Here is a 19,869-nt window from a genome sequence, read left to right as displayed (position 1 = left end):
ACCCTCCCACCCCACTCCCTTGGGCTGTTGCGTGTGGGGCTGGGGCTGTATACAGGCATGAGTTGACCAGATCCCAGCATGGGTGACCGGATCCAGGCATGAGTGACCAGACCCGGCATGGGTGACCTGATCCAGGTATGAGTGACCTGATGCAGGTACAAGTGACCAGATCCAGACATGAGTGACCAGATCCAGGCATGGGTGACCTGATGCAGCCCCATCTGAGGACTTTGTGCCGCACCACGTCCTCAGCAGCTCATCAGAGGCATCTGCTCAGCCACCCCTCAGCGGCTGCACCCGCCTGCCCTAATTGCTCCCCGTGGTGCCCACCCAGTTGCATGTTGGAGGCACAAAGCTGTCGGAATTGTGCCAGCAGAAGGGTGGTTGGCAGCGGGACCCCCGCACCCCTTTGAACAGGGCTGGGGAGGGGGCTGACTGGGGTCCCCACAGTGGCCTTACCTGCTGCTGACAGGGAGAAGGTTTTGATGGAACCATGGCAGCTTGGCTTGGTGGTGGCATGGTGCCACAACCTCAAGGTTCACAGCGTGGCTCCACAGCTTCAGGGGATCGTGCCTGACTACCCGCCAGTGCTGGGGGCACAGCCAGTGGCACTGACAGTCTCATGGTGGTGGCAAAGTCAGCACAGCCCCAGCAGAGATGGCTGAGTCCACAGTGGCTTTGAGGTGATGAAGCATGGCCAGGACAACAAGAAATGGAGACTCAGCCTTGGGCGATTGGGTGTCTTGGGTTCCTGGGGTGCCCATGTTCCCTGGATTGTCCTAGATCACTGGGAAAGCAAGGCCAACACCAATCTTCTCTCCACCAAAACAAGAAGCTTCCCCAGAAAACCTTTCTGCAGCAGACCTGATGACAGCCACAAACCAGGGCTTTGTTGGGGCAGCCCCATCGCCAGCCCTGTTCCCACATCCCAGCTCAGACCCTGCCCAGCACCAGCACCCTGGCAGCAGCCCCCAGCCTCGAGAGTCTCACCCCGATCTGATAGCCCCAAGGCTGGACTCCGATGCCCACACGGCCCTGGGGTCAGACAGGACCAGCCAGGACGCCACCAGGCCAGGAGATGCATTGACCCCAGTGAGACCCTTCTCCTTGTTCCTCGTCCCCCGGCTGCTGTTGCTCGTCTGCTTCGTTAGTGACAATTAAACCTTTAACAACCCATTAAACGCATAATCGATGCTCCCTCAGCTCCCCAGCCCGGCTAATGGGGTGAAGCGGCCCCCGGGAGAGGCGTGCTCTGGCGGGGAGATAATGAAGCAAGGGCCGCGGAAGTAATGGGGTTTGATCCGGGGGATGGGATGCGCTCAATGGGGGCTGCGCTTTTCACATGACATAATTGCTGAGGCTGGCGCCAGCCTGGGACACCCCTTGGCCTCCTGAGCACCAACAAAGGCCGGCTGGTGCAGAGAGCGAGGGGCTCGGCACCCCCGACCTGTTTGATCGGACACTAATTGGGGCGAGGATGCTTCCCCCACGATGTTGTGAGGATGCTTCCCCCACGATGTTGCAACCGCCACCCAAAAAGCAAGGGCACAGAGAGGCCCCAGGATGAGGATGCATCTCCCTGGGTCCCTGGGGTTGGGGGTTATGTGAATTATTTAAATGAGCTAATTTGCATGGGTTGACGATGGAGGTGGGAGATGTTGGGGTGCTCCTGCAGGAAAGGCTGGTTGCCCCTTCCCTCCTATCAGCACCTCATAGCATAGTTTAGGTTGGAAGGGACCTTAAAGCCAATCTAGTTCCACCCCCTGCCATGGGCAGGGACACCTCCCACTGGATCGGGTTGCTCCAAGTCCCATCCAACCAGACCTTGAACACCTCCAGGGATGGGGCAGCCACCACTGCTCTGGGCAACCTGGGCCGGGGCTCCCCACCCTCACAGGAAAGCATTTCTCCCTAAAATCTAATCTCAATCTCCCCTCTTTCAGTTTAAAATGGATCCTTCTCATCCTATCCCTGCACTCCCTGATCAAGAGCCCCTCCCAGCTTTCCTGGAACCCCTTTCAGGACTGGAAGCTGCTCTAAGGTCTCTCTCTGCTCCAGCTGAACAACCCCAACTCTCTCAGCCTCTCCCCAGAGCAGAGCTGCTCAAGCCCTCACATCATCTCCGTGCCCTCCTCTGGACTCACTCCAACAGCTCCAGGTCCTTCCTGAGCTGAGGGCTCCAGAGCTGGATGTGGGCTCCAGGTGGGCTCTCCCCAGAGCAGAGCAGAGGGGTGGGATCTCCTCCCACACCCTGCTGGTCCCACTTCTACTGGTGCAGCACTGTGGCTGTGGTGTGCATTGAGCATAAACAGGCAAGATTTTGGCCCCAAAGAAATGCCACTGAAACCCCAGAAAACCATAGGAGCACTGAGCCATCTGCCCTTCCCTTTTTTATTTCTGCTTGCCCCACTTGAGACGTGGCGGAGCACGCCCTACGTGAGTCACAGCCACTGCATGTGGGGCCATGCTTGAGAAAAATGCAAGCAAAAAGGCTTTTCCCCCCACATCCAGATTCCCAGTCCTGTCCTGAAATCCCTCCCCACCTGGACAGGGCCAGCACAGCCCTGCACCTAGGGTTGGACTGGGTTCTACTGGGAGCATGGGTTATTCTCCCAGCCCCTAGTAGCAGAGCAGGAGCCCTCCTGCTCCCACCCATGTAATCCCCTCCCATGGGATTTGCCCTCTAATCTGCTTATTTCTCTCTATTTCTCCTAGGTCTGAATGAACCCAGCCCTGCCCCAAAGCAACGCCTCGCGCCGGCTGAGCCGTGGGCTCTGGGCACTGCCCCCGCACTGCTGGGCCGTGAACTGGGACATAGGACTGGCACTGCCATGGGATGTGGGGCTGACAGTGCCATGGGATATGGATCGGCACTGCCATGGGATGCAGGGTGGCACTGCCATGCAAGGGGACATGTGGCTGCTGTGGCCCTGGGACATGGGGTTGGCCCTGCCTTTTTTATGGGTCTGGCAGTGCCCTGAGATGTGAGGCTGGCGGTGCTATGCTAGGGGACGTGGGGTTGAGTCTGCCCTGTTTATGGGTCTGGCAATCCCAGGGATGTGGGCTGACAGTGTCATGCCAGGGGTGTACCGGTGGTTGGTGATGCCATGCGCACTCTCTGCAGTCCCTAGCTCCAGGGGTCCCAGCTGTGCTACACAGTGAGTCCTGCACCCCCAGGACCAGCCAGGATGGGGGTCACCACCCTCACACACACCTCTACCCATGTCACCTCCATCCCCTCCATCCCCTCCATCCCCAGCAGGTCCCAGGATCCACAGTGACAAGGGGGAGCCACGTCGTCCCTCTACAGAGCACGGGAGCCAGGGACATGGGGGATCAGGAGCTGCCCGCTGTGCCCCAGCTTCCAGGGGGGGAGGCGGAGAGGGAGCTGTCTGGCAGTGAGGGGGCGGCTGCCAGCTGCAGGTTGAGCTTGGCGATGAGCGGCTTGCCCACGCTCACCGTCTGCCTCTCCTCCACAAAGTCGTCCATGCTGCGGTAACGGTACTGCAGGCAGATGGTGAAGGCCAGTTCCTGCTGTGGGGACACGGGCAGCGTGGGCACCTGTCCTGAGCCACAGACAGGGCCATGATCTGCTCCCAGTACCAGCCCCTTGCCCAGTGTTGCTCTTACCTGCAGCTTCTGCAAGCCACAGAGCCGGCTGTAGAGGCAGCAGGAGGGGCAGTTGAGGCTCCATGTAGGTGCCAGTGGGCTGCCCACCTTCTCCGGGCTCTCCTTGTTGGTGTACTCGAGGTCCACATCCAGCTCCTGCCACAGATGACATCCAGTTACCACGGGTCTCCCCACCCAGTTCCCTGGCATCACCCCTGCACGGGCTTCTGCATCCCACTCTGACCTCAGGTATGTCGGCGAGCCTGGCCTCGCACATGGTGATGTCCTCGGGGGTGGCCACCACACGAGTATAGATGATCATGATGTTGGAGAACTCAGCAGCAAAGCCCAGCTGTATGGTGACGCCACAGTCGAAGTGGAGGTGCTGGCTCTCCGGCAGGACTGCACGGGGACAGCAAGCACGAGGCTGGGACCTGCAGGGGCTCAGGGCCAGAGCTGCACCCGCAGGTGAGCAGGGACACCAACACGACACTCCTGTCACCAGGCTGGTGGTTCTGTACCGGTGGTTTCTCTCCTCCAGGGTGGGAGAAGCAGGTGCTGCCCACTGCCTCTCCCTGCGACTCAGCACTGTCCCCCCAGGTGCCAGCTCCAGTTGGGGGGGCTGTGACCCTCACCACGAGCCTTGGCCCACTGCAGGTTCCTGGCGGAGGACTCATCCAGGCCCAGGGAATGGATGGAATCCGTCAGAGCCCATCTCTCCGATAGGTTGCTGCGGACCTCCAGTGCCTGCCTGCCCTGCGTGATGTCCAGCTTGCCCATGTCTGTGGGTGGCACAGGGGGTTGGCAGGGGCCGCTGGCACAGTCCCTGTTGCCACACCGCTCCCCACTCTCCCTCAGCCACCTTGTCCAGCAGCATGGTGATCTTTTCATCCTCCAGCAGCCAGCGCTTAAGGAAGGTGACGAAGATGCCATTGGAGAGCTCACCTTGTCTCAGCTCGTAAGCTTCAGCATCCACGCACCTGCAGGTGTTGAGGCAGCGCTCCGCTCGGTCATGGGTTCCCAGAATCTAGTCCTCACCTGGGCGACAGCTGTGGGGAAGCCAGAGCCAGGCACCCATGGCTCTGCCCACTCCCGTCAACTCATCCTGCCACAGTGCCAGGGAGAGGCAGGAGCCAGGGCTGGATCCTGGATGCTTAGAGCACCATCAGCCCAAATCCCTGTGCAACCGAGGAGCCTCAGGGCTTAATCCTCTCGTGTGCTGTCCAAAGCTAAGCAGGCCCATGGACATCTCCTGGCCCTGTCACAGCCTGGGGGCTGTTGCTTACCCGCCACCTCCAGCACTGGACAGAGGGAGAGACGCTGGCGGTACGCAGGGGGAAAGACACAGGTGCAAATGGGGGTGAGCCACGGTGTGGGCTGAACCCCAGGGAGGGAAACTCAGCCCCACTGCCCACTCCAGGGGCTGGCTGGGAGGGGACTCACGTGGCATAGCCAAAGACGATGTTGGCTGTGACTTGCAGTGCCCCGACCTGTGGGATGACATCGTCATTGAGGTTCCTGTGAAAGAAATGCTGCTGCAGGAACTGGTGCACCCCAAACCACACCCCAAGGCATCCCAGGGGCTGCCCCATGCCCTTCTGCCCACACATCGTGGTGTTTGCTGGCTCAACTTGGGCAATGATGCTTTGGGACACCCAGACAACACCAGTGGGTTTGGATGGGACACCAGGGATGCACCACTGCCCCGGGAGCCAACACCCACAAGCACCCCGTGCCAGGATCTCCCTGTGTGGAAGCTGTCCCTGAGTTGATGGCCAGGGCTGGGTCACCTCTTGCGGCACATGTCGAGCAGGAAGATGTTGAGGCCAGTGTGGCGCTCCTGCATGCTCCGCAGCACCCGCTGCACACACAGGCAGTGGGCAGAGGTGTAGGAGCTGGGGGCATCAATGGGCACCATGAAGCTGTTGCCAAAATTTTCATAACCATGCCCAGCGTAGTAAAGCAAACCTGCTGGGAGAGGGGAGAATGGGTGGGTGACACCCCTTGACCTGCTGGGGCCAAATCTTGCCTGGCTGCCCCTCAAAGCCCTGCCAGCACAAAAGCACCCAGCTTCATGCTGCCTGGAGCCACCCCAGTGGGTGCCACCGCACCGTAGACTCCCTTGTTAAGGAGTAGGAGGAACTCATCAACAGCCATCTCCATCTCGGCCTTGCACAGGTCCAGCAGGGAGACCACCTTGAAGTCGAGCTGGCGGAGGAGCGCACTGAGGGCGTGGACGTCCACCATGGACACCTTCAGCTGCTTGTGGTGCATGTTGCCCATCAGCAGGGCCACTTTGTCGGTGGCTGCCGGGACAGGAGAGGGAGGCGCTGAGGTCTGAGCAGGACAACCCTGCAGTCCCCGCTACCTTCAGGCCACAGAGCTGACACCCAGTTGTGGCCCGTGTCACTGTCCCTGGGTACCGGGGTGCCCCATGGCATCCCTGCCTTGCTGCTCCACTCTCCCTGGCGTGCTGCACACCAAGCATCCTGGCTGAGTAGAGCCTTGTAGGGGGACACTGGGGACACTGGGAATGGTCACAGCCCCACAAGACCACCAGATTTTCCTGAGCAGGCTCTTACTGTACAGCTGGCCGGGGCTACCATGCTCCAGGGAGCCTGGAGAGAGAGAAACTTGGTGCCATGGCCCCACAGTGACCTGGGGGTGCTGTGGGCAGAGCAATGGGGACCCGTCAGGTCTGCCCCCTCTTACCTCTGTCTCCCTCCTGCCAAAAGCCTTCAGACGTGAAGAGCCGTGGGCCTGCAGCAAAGGAGGGAGTTTGGGAGCCGCATGCACAGCAGCACCTCCCAGCTCAGGCTGGAGCCCCCCAAAACCACGGGGCAGCCATGGGAGGGCTTTAAAGGAGCTCAGAGCAAAGCCAGGATGTCCCATGCTGGGCAGGGGACCACAGAGGTCTGTCTGGAGCCCTCACTGATCTCAATGTCCACCTCCTGGCTCCACACCTCATGGAAGACGTTGAACACGCAGCAGGAGTAGCTGCCCCGCTCGGCTGTGGTCACCAGCTTCACCTGCCAGCGGTACAGAGCAGGCATCTGGGGCGTTGTGCCATGCCACACCATGCCACGCTGTGCCGTGCCACACTGTACCATGCCATGCTATGCTGTGCCATGCCGCACCAGGGGGTCCCACCATACCTGGAGCTGGGGGATCTGCACGCCCTCCACAGGACAACGGTTCCTGAACCATTGGTACTGGGGCGGGGGATTGCCGATGGCTCTGCACTCCAGCACCAGCGCGTCCCCCTCAGCCAGTTGGCATGGCTGTGGCTGCTGCAGGACCTGCAGCCCCGCCATCGTCGGGCAGTAACCACTGCCTGGGGAGGAACGAGACAGCAAATCCAGCACCTGGACACAGCACAGCTCCATTAAGCTGCCCCCAGGCCCCTCACTCACAGCATCTGGCACCCACGAGTGGCACAAGCCAGCAGGCACAAGGAGGACATGAGGCATTTGGCTCCTCTGTGGCCATCATCAAGCCGGCAAATCCAGTGACCCTTGTTGCTGAGCCAGGGCACAACATGGCAAGTGATGCCTTGCAGGAGCCATTCTGGTCCCAACAGGATGAGTGGTGCCCCACAGTGCTAGCCCAGTCCTAATGGTGTGAGCAGTGCCCCACAATGCCAGCCCAGTCCCAACAGTGCAAGCAGTGCCCCATGGTGCCAGCCTGGTCCCAACAGAGCAAGCGATGCCTCATGGTTACAGCCTGGGGATACAGGTTTCAGGGCCCACCTGAAGAGCTGCTGCTCTTCTCCACCCGGATATGGGCCCACCTGGAAAAGGCAATGACGGCCCCGCAGTTCACCCGGCAGATGTACCACGCAGGCTGGCTTGGTGGGGCAGCCATGTCGATCACCAGCTCTGGGGCTGTGGCTCCAGGCACCTACAAGACAGCAGGAGGCCAAGGAATCGAGGGTGCACCACTCCAGGTGCCCTCAGCTTGGATGGGGCCTAGGGGCCCTACTCGCCATGGCACAGCAGGGCCTCACCTCCTGTTTCCCGCAGAACCACTGGTACATGAGCCCTGGCGGGCCGGTTGCCCAGCAGGTCAGGGATACCTGTGCCCCCTCCCTCACCACCTGTGACTCCGGTTGCACTGTGATGCAGATCATGTCCTGGACTGTGGGAGAGGACAGACCAGCCTGGGCTGGCTGAGACCCCTGTCCCATACCATCACATCACATCCAGTCTCAGCCTGTCCTCTCCTCTCCCATCCCATCTCATCCCATTCCATTCCATTCCATTCCATTCCATTCCATCCCACCCACCCCACTGTCCTGTCCCAACCACCTCCTCCTACTATATCACCTTCAGTGCCATTCCACCCACTCTACCCCATCTCCTCCTGTGCCATACTGCCCCACCCCACTTTGTTCCACCACATCCCACCGTGTTCCATCATACTCTCTCCAATCACACCCCACCCCAGCCCTTCTTGTCCAACACAACCTGTCCGATCCTGTTAAGTTCCACCACATCCCATTGCCTGCCCTGTCACCCCATCACAAGACTTCCCATCCTGCCTCATCCTACTGCATCCACCCCATCCCAAGCAAACCTGCCCATGGCCCCACTACCCAGAGCAAGACCACCAGCAGGAAGAGCTGCTCCTCATCTCCCTCTGTTTTCCCTCTGCTGAGTCCCCATGCTGCTCTCCAGGCCCCATGGGACCCCCTGCCCAGCCCTACCAGTGCTGCTGAGGACCTGGCAGGCCTGTGGGTGCCCCATCCTCTCCAGGCAGCCCAGCAGGTACTTTAGGGTGCAGTCGCACTCAGCCAGCAGCTGCAGGAGGCACTGCGTGGGGCTGCCGTGGGGCTCCAGCACCTTCAGCGAGCACATCTCCAGCTCCTCCGCACTGCAAGGTGCCCATAGTGCTCAGTGCCACAGCCCACCTCCTGCCCAGGGAGGGCGTGGACCCTCGCCGGGGCACTCGGCAGTGCCCCCAGCCCAGGCTGTGGCCACAATGGGGCAGCTGGGAGACCCACATACCCCACAGCAGGGCTGTGTCCACATGCTTTTTGTCATTGGCTTGGGGACAAACCCCTGGAGATGATCCCTCATCTTTACCTGCATTTGAAGCGTTTCTCTGCCCCCGCCACCACGGCCAGCTTGCGCCAGCCCTGGTCAGTGTTATCCAGGAGCTCACAGAGCCGGGCCACCACCTCCTCACTCAGCGAGCCTAGGGGCATGCTCCAGTCCCCATTCCTTCCCAGCCCCGACACCACCTGCCTGAGGACACAGAGGGGATGAGCCATCAGTGGGTGATGGGGTGGCAGGCACCTGTGCCAGCTGGACACGGCTGGGTGCTGCTGCAGCTGGGCACAGGGTGGCCCAGGAGGGACTGCACCTCGCCGGCTTCAGGGCACCTCCCTGCAGGAGCCTGAGTTTTGGGCTCTTCAGGGCAGTGCTGGGAGGTGGCTGGCAGCGCTGCTGGATCCAGCGGCCAACAGCCAGCCAGGAAGGACCCACATTCCCCCTTCACGCATTGGCGACAGGGGCCGGGACAGGGCACAGTGGATCCTGCTCACTTCCTGGGCTTGGGCGAGCAGTCGGGGACACGCTAGCCTGGCACCAGGATGGAGCCCTTCATGGGATGGGGTCCAAGGAGCTGGAAAGAGGGGAGGTCCCCTGTCACCTTCATTGTCCCTTCAGGGGCCTATCACAGAGGACTGAGCCCAGGGACCCCTCTCCTTCCAGCATTGCTCCTGTGGGGCTCCAGACCGCTTGCTGCCACCAGGCCCCAGGTGGTGGCTCTGGAGCACCATGAGGAGCCCACAGAGGGGCCAGGGGAAGGGACATGGGGATCTTGGGGCTGGGACCCACCTCAGCTTCTGTTTACACCAGGAAAGGCTTTGGCAGTGAGGGGCACGTGGCAGGAATCACCCTGGACAGGGGCAGTACCCAGAGATGTGCTCCCACCCACGCCGGGGGGGACGCTGGACCCCAGGACGAAGCCATCCGCAGCTGCTGGGGACAGTCACCCGAGCAGGATGGCTCCCAGGTGGAGGTTAGGGACTCAGGTGCCCCCTCTGCTCAGCTGCAGCTGCACCTGAGGGGCTGGAGGCACTGGGGGGGAGGGGAGGAGAAGCTGCGGGAGGGGCATGTGGGGATAGGGCACTCACCGCGGCCCGGCCTGAGCCCTGTCAGTTCCGAGGGCACGCGCTGAGCCCCACGCAGAGGAAATGAGGGTTTAACCCAACACCTCCCCAAGCTCCCCCCCATCTGGTGCCACGACATGGCACTTCTGCTTTCCTCCGCCATTTCCTGTGCCGTGCAGAGCGGGCACTGCAGATGCCAAGCCAGCCACCCCACAGCCTCCCGGGATTCGACCCCGGCCCCTGCCACAGGCCGTGGGGCACTGGGCACACTGGTGGCCTGGCAGTGGTCCCGTCACCCCTTTCTCGCTCTGGGAGGACCTTACAGGCAGCTGTTTTGTCCCCGTAGCCCAGCTCGAGGCCAGGAAGGAGCTGCAGGGCAGCAAACCCAGGACAGAGACGAACCACGGGAACAGGGCACCTCTCAGACTCCAACACAGGGGCAGGACCAAGGCCCAGGGGAAGCTTTTGGTCTCTCCCAGGCTGGAGCAGGACGAGGACACACAGACAAGGGGCAGCAAAGACCCATCGCCGTGGTGAAGACCCTGCTGCCACCAGCCAGCCAGCCAGGCTGGCACCCCGTGCCCCAGCAGCTGACGCTCCCCGCTGCCAGAGAAGGAAGCCAGTGCAGTTCAGGGGTGGCACAGCCAGTGGCTACCGCATTCCCCTCACAGCACCCACTGCCCTTGTAACACTGCCAGAGCCCGGCCGCCTCCTCGCACCCGGGGAGCTCAGGCTGCTCAGGAACCGCAGGGGCGCCCATGTAGTCACTGCCCACCCTGAACCCACCACCCACCCCGGCCGCTGCCCCACAGATATGACAGAGACAGGAGCAGAACCCATACTGGGGTGCAGGCAAATGGGTAGTGATCTTATCATCACAGAAAGGTTTGGGTGGGAAGGGACCTTTCAAGGTCATCTGGTCCCACCCCCATGCAGTGAGCAGGGACATCTTCAACTAAGTCACTCTGCTCAGAGCCCCATTCAACCTGGCCTTGAACTCCGGCAGGGATGGGGCTTCCATCACAACACATGGAAACCTGGGGAAGGGTTTAACAATAAAGTGTAAACAATAAACACTTAACTCTCACCTGAATCTACTCTCTTTCAGTAAAAAACTACTGCCCCTTTTCCTGTCACTACAGGCCCTGCCCAACAGTCTCAACAGGGAAGAGGCAGCACCAAGGGTCACAGCCAGAAGTCAGGGGCAAGCGCAGGGCTGTGGCAGGCGGAGCTGGGGCAGGACAGGGGACTGGGGCTGGGACAGGGAGCCAGTGGTTGTGGGGGGGGGCAGGTGGTGACGAGGTGTTGTCGAGCTTTAGCTCCACCGCATGAGGCTGCTCCAGCAGCCAAGCCTGTGGTACCCGCGGGGAAGCCGTGTTGGCTGTCTCCAATGGGGCTACCGAGCTCTTCTCTCTCCAGGGGCCAGCTCTGCAGCCAGTGCACAACTCTAACAACACCAAAACAAATCAGAGCCAGGACAGTTCCAAGTCTCATTCTCCTCTCTCGCTCCCCAGCAGCTCTCTCCACTTGTCCCTACGCAAACACAACACTGCAGGGCGCTCCCTTGCCAATGGCTGCTTGGTTCTCAGCAGAGAAGCACTGGAAGAGGGGGTCAGCAGCGCACTCACACCCCGGGCTCAAGCGGCGGAGCTCTGCTCTATGGCTCAGAGGGTTGCCTCTGTTCAGAAGGTTGATTAGCAAAGTCCCGTGGGAAACAGTCCTTCAGGGCAAGGGAGCCCATGAGGGTTGGGCGCTCTTGAAAAATGAAATCCTAGCAGCTCAAGAGCAGGCCATCCCTGTGTTCCGGAAAAGGAGCCGGCGGGGGGAAAAGCCAGCTTGGTGGAGCAGGGAGATCTCAAGATGCGTCAATAATAAGAAGAAGCTCTATGTGCTTTGGAGGAAAGGACAGGCATCTTGGGTGGACTACAGGGACGAAGTGAGATCGTGCAGGGAAAAAATCAGGAGGGCCAAGGCCCAACTAGAATTAAAACTCGCTAAGTCTGTGAAAGACAACAAAAAGTCTTTCTACAAGTACATTAACAGGAAAAGGAGGACGAGGGAGAATATCCAGTCTCTATTGGATGCAGAAGGAATAACAGTGACAGGGGATAAGGACAAGGCTGAGGTACTTAATGCCTTCTTCGCCTCAGTCTTTAATAGCAAAGAAAGTTGTTCCTTCTGTTTACAAAGCCAAGAGTTAGAGGGGCAGATTGAGGCTCCCGTGATCCAAGAGGAGGCGGTTAGAGACTTGCTTGCCCAGCTAGACGCCCACAAGTCTATGGGGCCGGATGGGATCCACCCAAGAGTATTGAAGGAGCTGGCGGATGTCCTTTCCAAACCCCTATCCATCATCTTCCAGAGGTCCTGGCTGACTGGGGAAGTTCCACTAGACTGGAGGCTGGCTGATGTTGTGCCCATATATAAGAAGGGTTGCAGAGAGGATCCGGGGAACTACAGGCCTGTCAGTCTCACCTCAGTGCCAGGGAAAGTCATGGAACAGGTAATCTTGAGTGCTATCATGAAGCACATGCAAGAGAACCGGGTGATCAGGCCCACTCAACATGGGTTTACAAAAGGCAGATCTTGCCAAACTAACCTGATCACCTTCTATGACAAAATCACTCAACTACTGGATGGGGGAAAGGCTGTGGATGTAGTCTTCTTGGACTTCAGTAAAGCCTTTGACACAGTTTCTCACAGCATTCTGCTTCAGAAACTGTCAGCCTCTGGCCTGGACAGGTGTACGCTCTCCTGGGTTGAAAACTGGTTGGATGGCCGGGCCCAGAGAGTGGTGGTCAATGGAGTTAACTCCAGCTGGAGGCCAGTCACAAGTGGAGTTCCTCAGGGCTCAGTACTGGGTCCAGCTCTGTTCAATGTCTTTATCAATGACCTGGATGAAGGCATTGAGTGCACCCTCAGCAAGTTTGCAGATGACACTAAGCTGGGAGGAAGTGTCGATCTGCTGGAGGGTAGGGAGGCTCTGCAAAGGGATCTGAACAGGCTGGACCGCTGGGCCGAGACCAATGGGATGAGGTTTAACAAGGCCAAATGCCAGGTCCTGCACTTGGGGCACAACAACCCTATGCAGCGCTACAGACTGGGGGAAGAATGGCTGGAGAGCTGCACGGAAGAGAAGGACCTGGGGGTGCTGGTTGACAGCCGACTGAACATGAGCCAGCAGTGTGCCCAGGTGGCCAAGAAGGCCAATTGCATCTTGGCTTGTATCAGAAATGGGGTCACCAGCAGGTCCAGGGAGGTTATTCTCCCTCTGTACTCAGCACTGGTGAGACCGCACCTTGAATACTGTGTTCAGTTCTGGACCCCTCACCACAAGAAGGATGTTGAGGCTCTGGAGCGTGTCCAGAGAAGAGCAACAAAGCTGGTGAGGGGTATGGAGAACAAGTCTTACAAGGAGCGGCTGAGAGAGCTGGGGTTGTTTAGCCTTGAGAAGAGGAGGCTGAGGGGAGTCCTTATTACTCTCTACAACTACCTGAAAGGAGGTTGTGGAGAGGAGGGAGCTGGCCTCTTCTCCCAAGTGACAGAGGACAGGACAAGAGGGAATGGCCTGAAGCTCCGTCAGGGGAGGTTCAGGTTGGATATCAGAAAAAAATTCTTCACAGTAAGAGTCATTGGGTACTGGAACAGCTGCCCATGGAGGTGGTCGAGTCACCTTCCCTGGAGGTGTTTAAGGAACGGGTGGATGAAGTGCTGAGGGACATGGTTTAGGGAGTGTTAGGAATGGTTGGACTCGATGATCCAATGGGTCCTTTCCAACCTTGTGATTCTGTGATTCTGTGATTCTGTGATGGCTCAGCCCTGGGGGCTCTTGCCCAGCCACCCTTCCCCCTTGAAGGCACCGAGAGCAGCAGCTAAGGCAGCAGCTTCCACCCTGGAGGCACTTGGGGACCAAGCGGGCGAGGAGAACGTGGCCAGCGCTCGACTCCAGGCCCTGCTCCCTGATCTCCTGCCCCGCTGCCAGCTCTTCTGGAAAGGGGACAGCGCTGCTGGCAGAGCTCCCCGCGCCCCACACGCAGACAGCCTTTGACCCAGGACAGGAGCTGCTCCAAGCTGAAAGCAAAACCAGAGACACGGTGGGCTGCGCCCCGTGACGGCAGGCTGTGAGCTCTTCCGAAGGGATGGGCAGGGAAGACGAGGTGAGGGCGCTGTGTGTGTTGGGGAGGGGTTTGCTTGGACACAACTCAATGGTTGCGACGCTGAGGTCGAGTGCTTATGGGTGAGGATGAGAGTGAAGGCCAATGAGACAGATGTCCTGCTGGGAGTCTGTATCGGCCACTGGACCAGCAGGAAGAGGGTGACAAAGCATTGCCCAAGTGCCTGGCAAAAGTCTTCCAACACCTTCTTCTACTGGAAGGACTACAACTTGTGGGACATCAGGTGGAAGTACAACACCGCAAAGAGGAAAGGGTTCAGGAGGTTCCAGGAGGGCATGGAAGAGAACTCACTTCCCACCAGAGCCAGTAAGCAAGCCAACCACGGGAGGGGCCTCGCCTGACCTGCTGGGTACAGAGAAGGACTGGTGGGAGATGTGGTCAGAGGCCGTCTTGGACTTAGCGAGAAACTGTGATGAGCCGAGCTCAGCCTCTGGCTGCCACCTTCACCATGGGCCACCACCTTGCTGCTCCCCTGGGCTGGGGCAGATCGAGGAGCCCCCCATGGGCAACTGCTGCTCCGGGGGTCCTGGCACCATCAGGCCAAGGCCTTGGGGGCACCCATGGGCAGTGGCAGCACACGGGACACATCTGTGCCCATGGAGGTGGACACCACTTCCATCTTGGACATCTCCACCACCACCGACGTCCAGATGGAGGAGGACACCATCCCACCCTTGCACATCTCCGTGGGCACAGATGTCCCAATGGAAGACAACACCCTTCCAGTCCTGGACATCAGCGTCGCCACTGATGTGCCCATGGAACAGGACACCACCCCAGACAATACCATCTCTCTGGGCGCTGGTGTCCCCATGGGCGAGGGCAGCATCCTGGGCTGGAACATCCCCCAACACCAGGATGTCAGGAGGCAGCGCAGGGCTCTGGAAGGCGCACGAGCTGGGCAGGAAGGGACCTGATTGTTTGGGGGTGGGAGAGGGAGAGGGGTAGGGGGTGAATGTTTGTTTGTGGGGTGGGGCTTGGGGGTTGAGGGAGTAGTTTTAGCAGCTCTGCAGGACACACAGACCCGGCCTCACACCAAAGCACTGCTGACCCCTGCCACCCTGGCAACCATCCTCCCACCTCCTTGGAAAGCAGGGCTGGGGATTTTAAGGCCCATCCAGCTCCAAAGCCCCTGCTGTGGGCAGGGACACCTTCCACCACACCGGGTTGCTCAGAGCACCGTCCTACCAGGCACCGAACACCTTCAGGGATGGGGCAACCGCAGCTTCTCTGAACAACCTGAAGAGCCTCCCCAACCTCAGCAGAAAAGAATTCTTCCTTAGAGCTCAGCTAAATCTCCCCTCTTCCACTTGAAAACTGTTGCCCCTTTTCCTGCCCCTACAGGCCCTGCTCAGAAGTCTTTCTCCATCTTTCTTACAAGCCTTCTTTTTATACACAAAGGACACAATAAGGTTTCTCCAGAGGTTGCCCCATGCAAGGGGCAGGACCTCACCCTTGTCCTTCCTCAACCACACCATGTTCCCTTCCGCCCAATCCTCCAGCCTGAAGCTCCCTCTGGAGCGCATCCCCTCCCCAGGGGAATCCCATGCACCACTCAGCTCGGTGGCACCCACAAACTGGCTGAGGGCGCACTGTATCCACCGTACCCACCAGTGATGAGGCCATTAGACAGCTCTGGTCCCAGAACAGATCCTTGAGGGACACCACTCACCTCACAACAGTTTTAAGAAGACACCATTAACTGGGAGTTGCTTCTCTAATGCCGGGTTCAGCCCTGGGGTGGAATGAGATCCACCCCAAAGCTCCTGCCCCGCGCTGACCCAGCGTGGCTGCAGCAAGGCCAGGGCACACGGGAAGCTTTTCAACTTCCCCCCCTGGGGCTGAGCTGCCACTAAAAGCCTCCTGTCCCCCGGGGTGAGCAGCATCGCAGCACCAGCGCAGCCGTGGAGTATTCGTCAGGTGTGAGCGGAGCCAGCGAGTGCCTGCTCTAATGGAGGAGAAAGCCCCTGTTCCCTGGCAAAATCCAGGGGGAAGAACTGGGCAGGTGGACAAGGTCTCTTGGCTGGAAGTGGAAGCAAACAGGTGAAGAGCAGCCAGTCCCTGCCATTTCCTGCAGAATAAAACCTTTGCATCCAAGGCCACAGCAGTGAGAAATCAGCATTAACAACCCCTGGAGGCAAGAACCGTGGAGAAACTTCTACTGCCTTTTTGAGGGGTGATTTCACAGCGCCAGGGAAGGGCCTGTGCTCCTGCCAGAGCCAAAGGAGTCCCACAGTCCAAGACTTATCTCCAAGGGGAGCATCAGTAGGCACCGTGGTGCTGCGCTGACAAAGGGACTTGGTGATCTTAGAGGTCTTTTCCAGCCTTAAGGATTCTACGACTCTATAGTTCTACGATACTCTTGTCATTCCAGTGTAACAACCCAGATTTGAGAGCTCATCTCCCGCTCAGTCGGCCTCTGTGGTGACCAGCAGGGAGCCTGGGCCACTCCCATCTTGTCACCTCACGGTAAAGATCCCTGTTACAAGAACAGGAAAATACCTTGTTACGGACAAACTTTTCCTTTGGGCAAACCCTGGTCTGACCCTGGTGTGCGCAAAGCAGAGGAAAACAACCCCCAGCAGGATATGAGCATCTCAGGGTGCTCAGCGTCCTCGGCTGCAGAGGGAGGACAGAGAGCAGCACAGCACTACCAACAGAAGGCAGCGGCTTCTCAGACTGGGCTGAGCCACTGGTGAGCAAGAGCCTTCACGCCTGACTGTGAGGAAGGAAGGGAAGGGGAGAGATCTGCTGCTCCAGGGCAGACTGAAACCCCAAGCACGGGACTGACCAGCAGCAGAACCACTGGGAAAAGCTGCCCCCAGAGGGGAAAGCTCTGGAGGCCGGAGCTGTGGGGCAAGAGGGATTTCCCCCCTGTGCACACAGAGCGCATGGGGTGCAAGAAACTCACCCTTGAGGGAAATGAGCCTGCATGGCTCTTGCCAGGCATCAGCTGCTCCCTGGATCCTTTCTCAAGGCTCCAGATGTCAGATCTGCTTTTTGCTTTGGAGAGGCCCCACACAGCCACAGAACCCACAGCTCCCAGGACACTCAGGAGCGCTGGAGAGGAGAGCGCACAAGCAGAGAAGCACTCAGTGCGCCGGGTCTGGAACCCAGGACCGGGCGCTGCCACTCCCCAGCATCAGCCAACAGCGAGAGATCAGCAGCTTCCCTCAACGATGAGGGACAGACGACAAGGGACAGAGGGAGGAGCGAGTTAGTGCCAGATCGCATGGAATGGCCTTTCCAAGGACACACGGCGTCCAAGGCAGAGGAAAGAATGAGCTGTGGGTAAGGTCTCCCCCAGCACTCCCTACACGGCAAAATCAGCCTCTGACACAGCTCTGTAATGAACTCCATCAGGCCCCTCAATTTAGAGCCCAAGCCAGGACCGACCCCACGAGCAGCGCTCCCAGGCTCACCTGCAACCATCAAGATCCACGTGCGGCCTTGACTCCTCGAAGGCGCAGAGCCCCCGGGCACAGGCGTGGCTGAGGCCCCTGGGAGGAAAGAGCAACAATTCCATCAGGCTCCCAACTCACCTCGTGGTCAGCGTTCAAAGCAGTCTCCAACCCCAACCTGGCCGAGTTCCCAGTTCACCTCAAGAGTGCCAAGAGGCCTCTCCCAGTTGATGCTAAACCTTATCAGTGGTTTAGAGGGGAAGAGCGTGAGGAGTGCTGAAGTCCCTTAGTCTGGTCAGCCTGGAGAAAAACAGACCAAGGGGAGACCCCATCGAGGTCTGCAGCTTCCTCAGCTCAGCAGCTCAAGCTAAGAGGAAGATCTGGGACAGGCTGGTGACAGCTGACATCTGCCATGTGGCCTTGAGAGCACAAGCACTTCTATCACCCCAGCTCAGCGCTGTCCCACTGGCATTTGTAAAGCACCCTCCCACCCCCCTGGGCCCTGCACTCCTCGCACTGGCTCTAATCAAGAAGGAACAAGTACACGAGGGTTCGGGTTTCATCTTATCATAGAATGATTTGAGTTGGAAGGGACCTTCAAAGATCATCTGGTCCAGCTCCCTGCCATGGACAGGGACACCTCCCACTGGATCAAGCTGCTCAAAGCCCCATCCACCCTGGCCTTGAACACCTCCAGGGATGGGGCTTCTGCCACCGCTTTGGGCAACCTGGGCCAGAAGCTCAGCAGAAAAGAATTCTTTCACAGAGCTCGTCTGAATCTCCCCTCTTTCAGTCGAAAATCATTGCCCCTTTTTCTGTCACTACAGGCCCCGCTGTGTGTTACTGGGGAAGAGATTGAACCATACTGGTCCCAGTATGGACCCCTTAGAGACACCACTCGGTACGGGTGTCCCTGGGGACCCCGAGTGGGACTGTGGACTCTGGTGTGACCCATTGCTCTCCCCCAGCAGAGCTGTTGCCGGGTGCCAAACCCTGGGAGCCCCAACATTCGTCCCCGGTAACGCTCAAACAGAAGCAGCCAGAGCGGCGACCACCAAACATTCGGGGCTTGGCCACGCTGCAGAGCAGAGCCAATCCCCGTGCTGTCAGCCCTGGGCACCCACATCGCGGTCCCTGGCCACACCGATACCCTCTCCAGCTCCTGCACCCCTTCCTGTGCCCTTCAGCCTTCTCCTGCTGAGGCAAGGACTGACCCCGACCCCGCACTAGGGACACCCTGGGCCCTTCCTCCCCTGCCCCTCTCCCTCCTCCTCCTCAGCCCCCTCCTGTGCCCTCCTGCCCCAACTCGGGGTGGCAGCGACAGCGCTCGCTCATGGCTCTCTTTCAGGCTCAGCCAAGCTCTGCTGACCACCCGGGCGCTCGTGGCACCACTGCCGGCCCCCGGGCACCCCCGGTGCGGGGGGCACCACAGGGCCCCTGGGCTCCCCCAGCAGGTACGGCATCCCCGGCCCCTCGGCACTCCCCCCCGAGGGATGCTCCCTGCCGCAGGCTCCCCACTGCCCCGCAGCACAGCAGGGGCACGGCCGGGCTGGGGCGCAGCTCCGCGGGGGCCCCGACAGACTCCCCGCAGCCCCCAGCACAGCACAGCTCTCTCTCCTCTCTCCAGCTTAGCGAGTGGCTTCCTCTGGCGCCTTGCAACCCTCCACCGTAACCGGAGCAGAGGAGCGGAGCCCAGCCCAGCCACCTGAACCATGAGCCACCGCCTCACCGCTCCCCCAAACGCTGCCCTCTGGGGCTCCCAGGGCTCCCACCTCCCCGGGGCCGGGGCAAACCCAGGGGCCCCCCATGGGCAACCGCTGCTCCGGGGGCCCTGGTACCGTCAGGCCAAGGCCTTGGGGGCACCCATGGGCAGTGGCGGTGCCCAGGACACGTCTGTGCCCATGGAGGAGGACACCTCCTCCATCTTGGACATCTCCGTCACCACCGATGTCCAGATGGAGGAGGACACTATTCCATCCTTGCACATCTCCGTGGGCACAGACGTCCTAATGGAAGATAACACCCTTCCAGTTCTGGACATCAGCGTCGCCACTGATGTGCCCATGGAGTCGGACACCACCCCAGACAATACCATCTCTCTGGGCACTGGTGTCCCCATGGGCGAGGGCAGCGTCGTGGGCCAGAACATCCCCCAAAACCGGGATGTCAGGAGGCAGCGCAGGGTTCTGGAAGGCACACGAGCTCGGCAGGAGCGGGGATCAGAGCTGGGGAGGGATCTGGTTGTCTGAGGGGTGGGAGATGGATAGCGTGTGGGGACCCAGGGTGACTCTTTGTTTGGGAGGGGTGGGTGGCGGGTGGGTGTTGAGGAGGGAATGCTTGAAATATTTTTAGAAACTGTTTTGTTCTCATTACATCACTAAAATTTGTTGTTTCTCCAGAGCCTTTCCGTGTCTGCATGGGGTGGGCAGGGAGTGCAGGGGCACCAGGACACAGCTCCCCAGAGGGCCAAAAGCACCGCCCGGCCCCACATGGCATCCCCCAAGCCCCAAAGGGCACGGAGCCGCCCCCAGGGCTCAGCCAGCAGCAGCCAGGCAGGCAATCCTGGGGGGGA

The 19,869-nt window shown here is 59.8% G+C and overlaps 1 protein-coding gene across 1 annotated transcript; it reads right to left on the bottom strand.

Moving 5' to 3' along the window:
* Positions 1 to 135: 135 nt before the first annotated feature.
* Positions 136 to 17,398, bottom strand: LOC104062081 (mucosa-associated lymphoid tissue lymphoma translocation protein 1 homolog). Its single transcript, XM_054050455.1, has 19 exons — positions 17,319 to 17,398; positions 16,808 to 16,956; positions 8,694 to 8,855; positions 8,315 to 8,481; positions 7,616 to 7,746; positions 7,359 to 7,509; positions 6,765 to 6,943; positions 6,542 to 6,638; positions 6,322 to 6,369; positions 6,033 to 6,227; positions 5,721 to 5,915; positions 5,400 to 5,580; positions 5,053 to 5,127; positions 4,464 to 4,589; positions 4,245 to 4,393; positions 3,854 to 4,011; positions 3,631 to 3,765; positions 991 to 3,534; positions 136 to 676 (listed from the first exon to the last, which is right to left on the bottom strand). The coding sequence occupies exons 2-18, from the start codon at positions 16,828 to 16,830 to the stop codon at positions 3,337 to 3,339; spliced, it is 2,370 nt and encodes a 789-aa protein (XP_053906430.1). The 5' UTR covers positions 16,831 to 16,956; positions 17,319 to 17,398; the 3' UTR covers positions 136 to 676; positions 991 to 3,336.
* Between the last annotated feature and the right edge of the window lie 2,471 nt (positions 17,399 to 19,869).

This window comes from Cuculus canorus, chromosome 27 (genome assembly GCF_017976375.1).
Source record: "Cuculus canorus isolate bCucCan1 chromosome 27, bCucCan1.pri, whole genome shotgun sequence".
Taxonomy (NCBI): Eukaryota; Metazoa; Chordata; class Aves; order Cuculiformes; family Cuculidae; genus Cuculus; species Cuculus canorus.
This window is presented reverse-complemented; position numbering and strand designations above follow the sequence as displayed.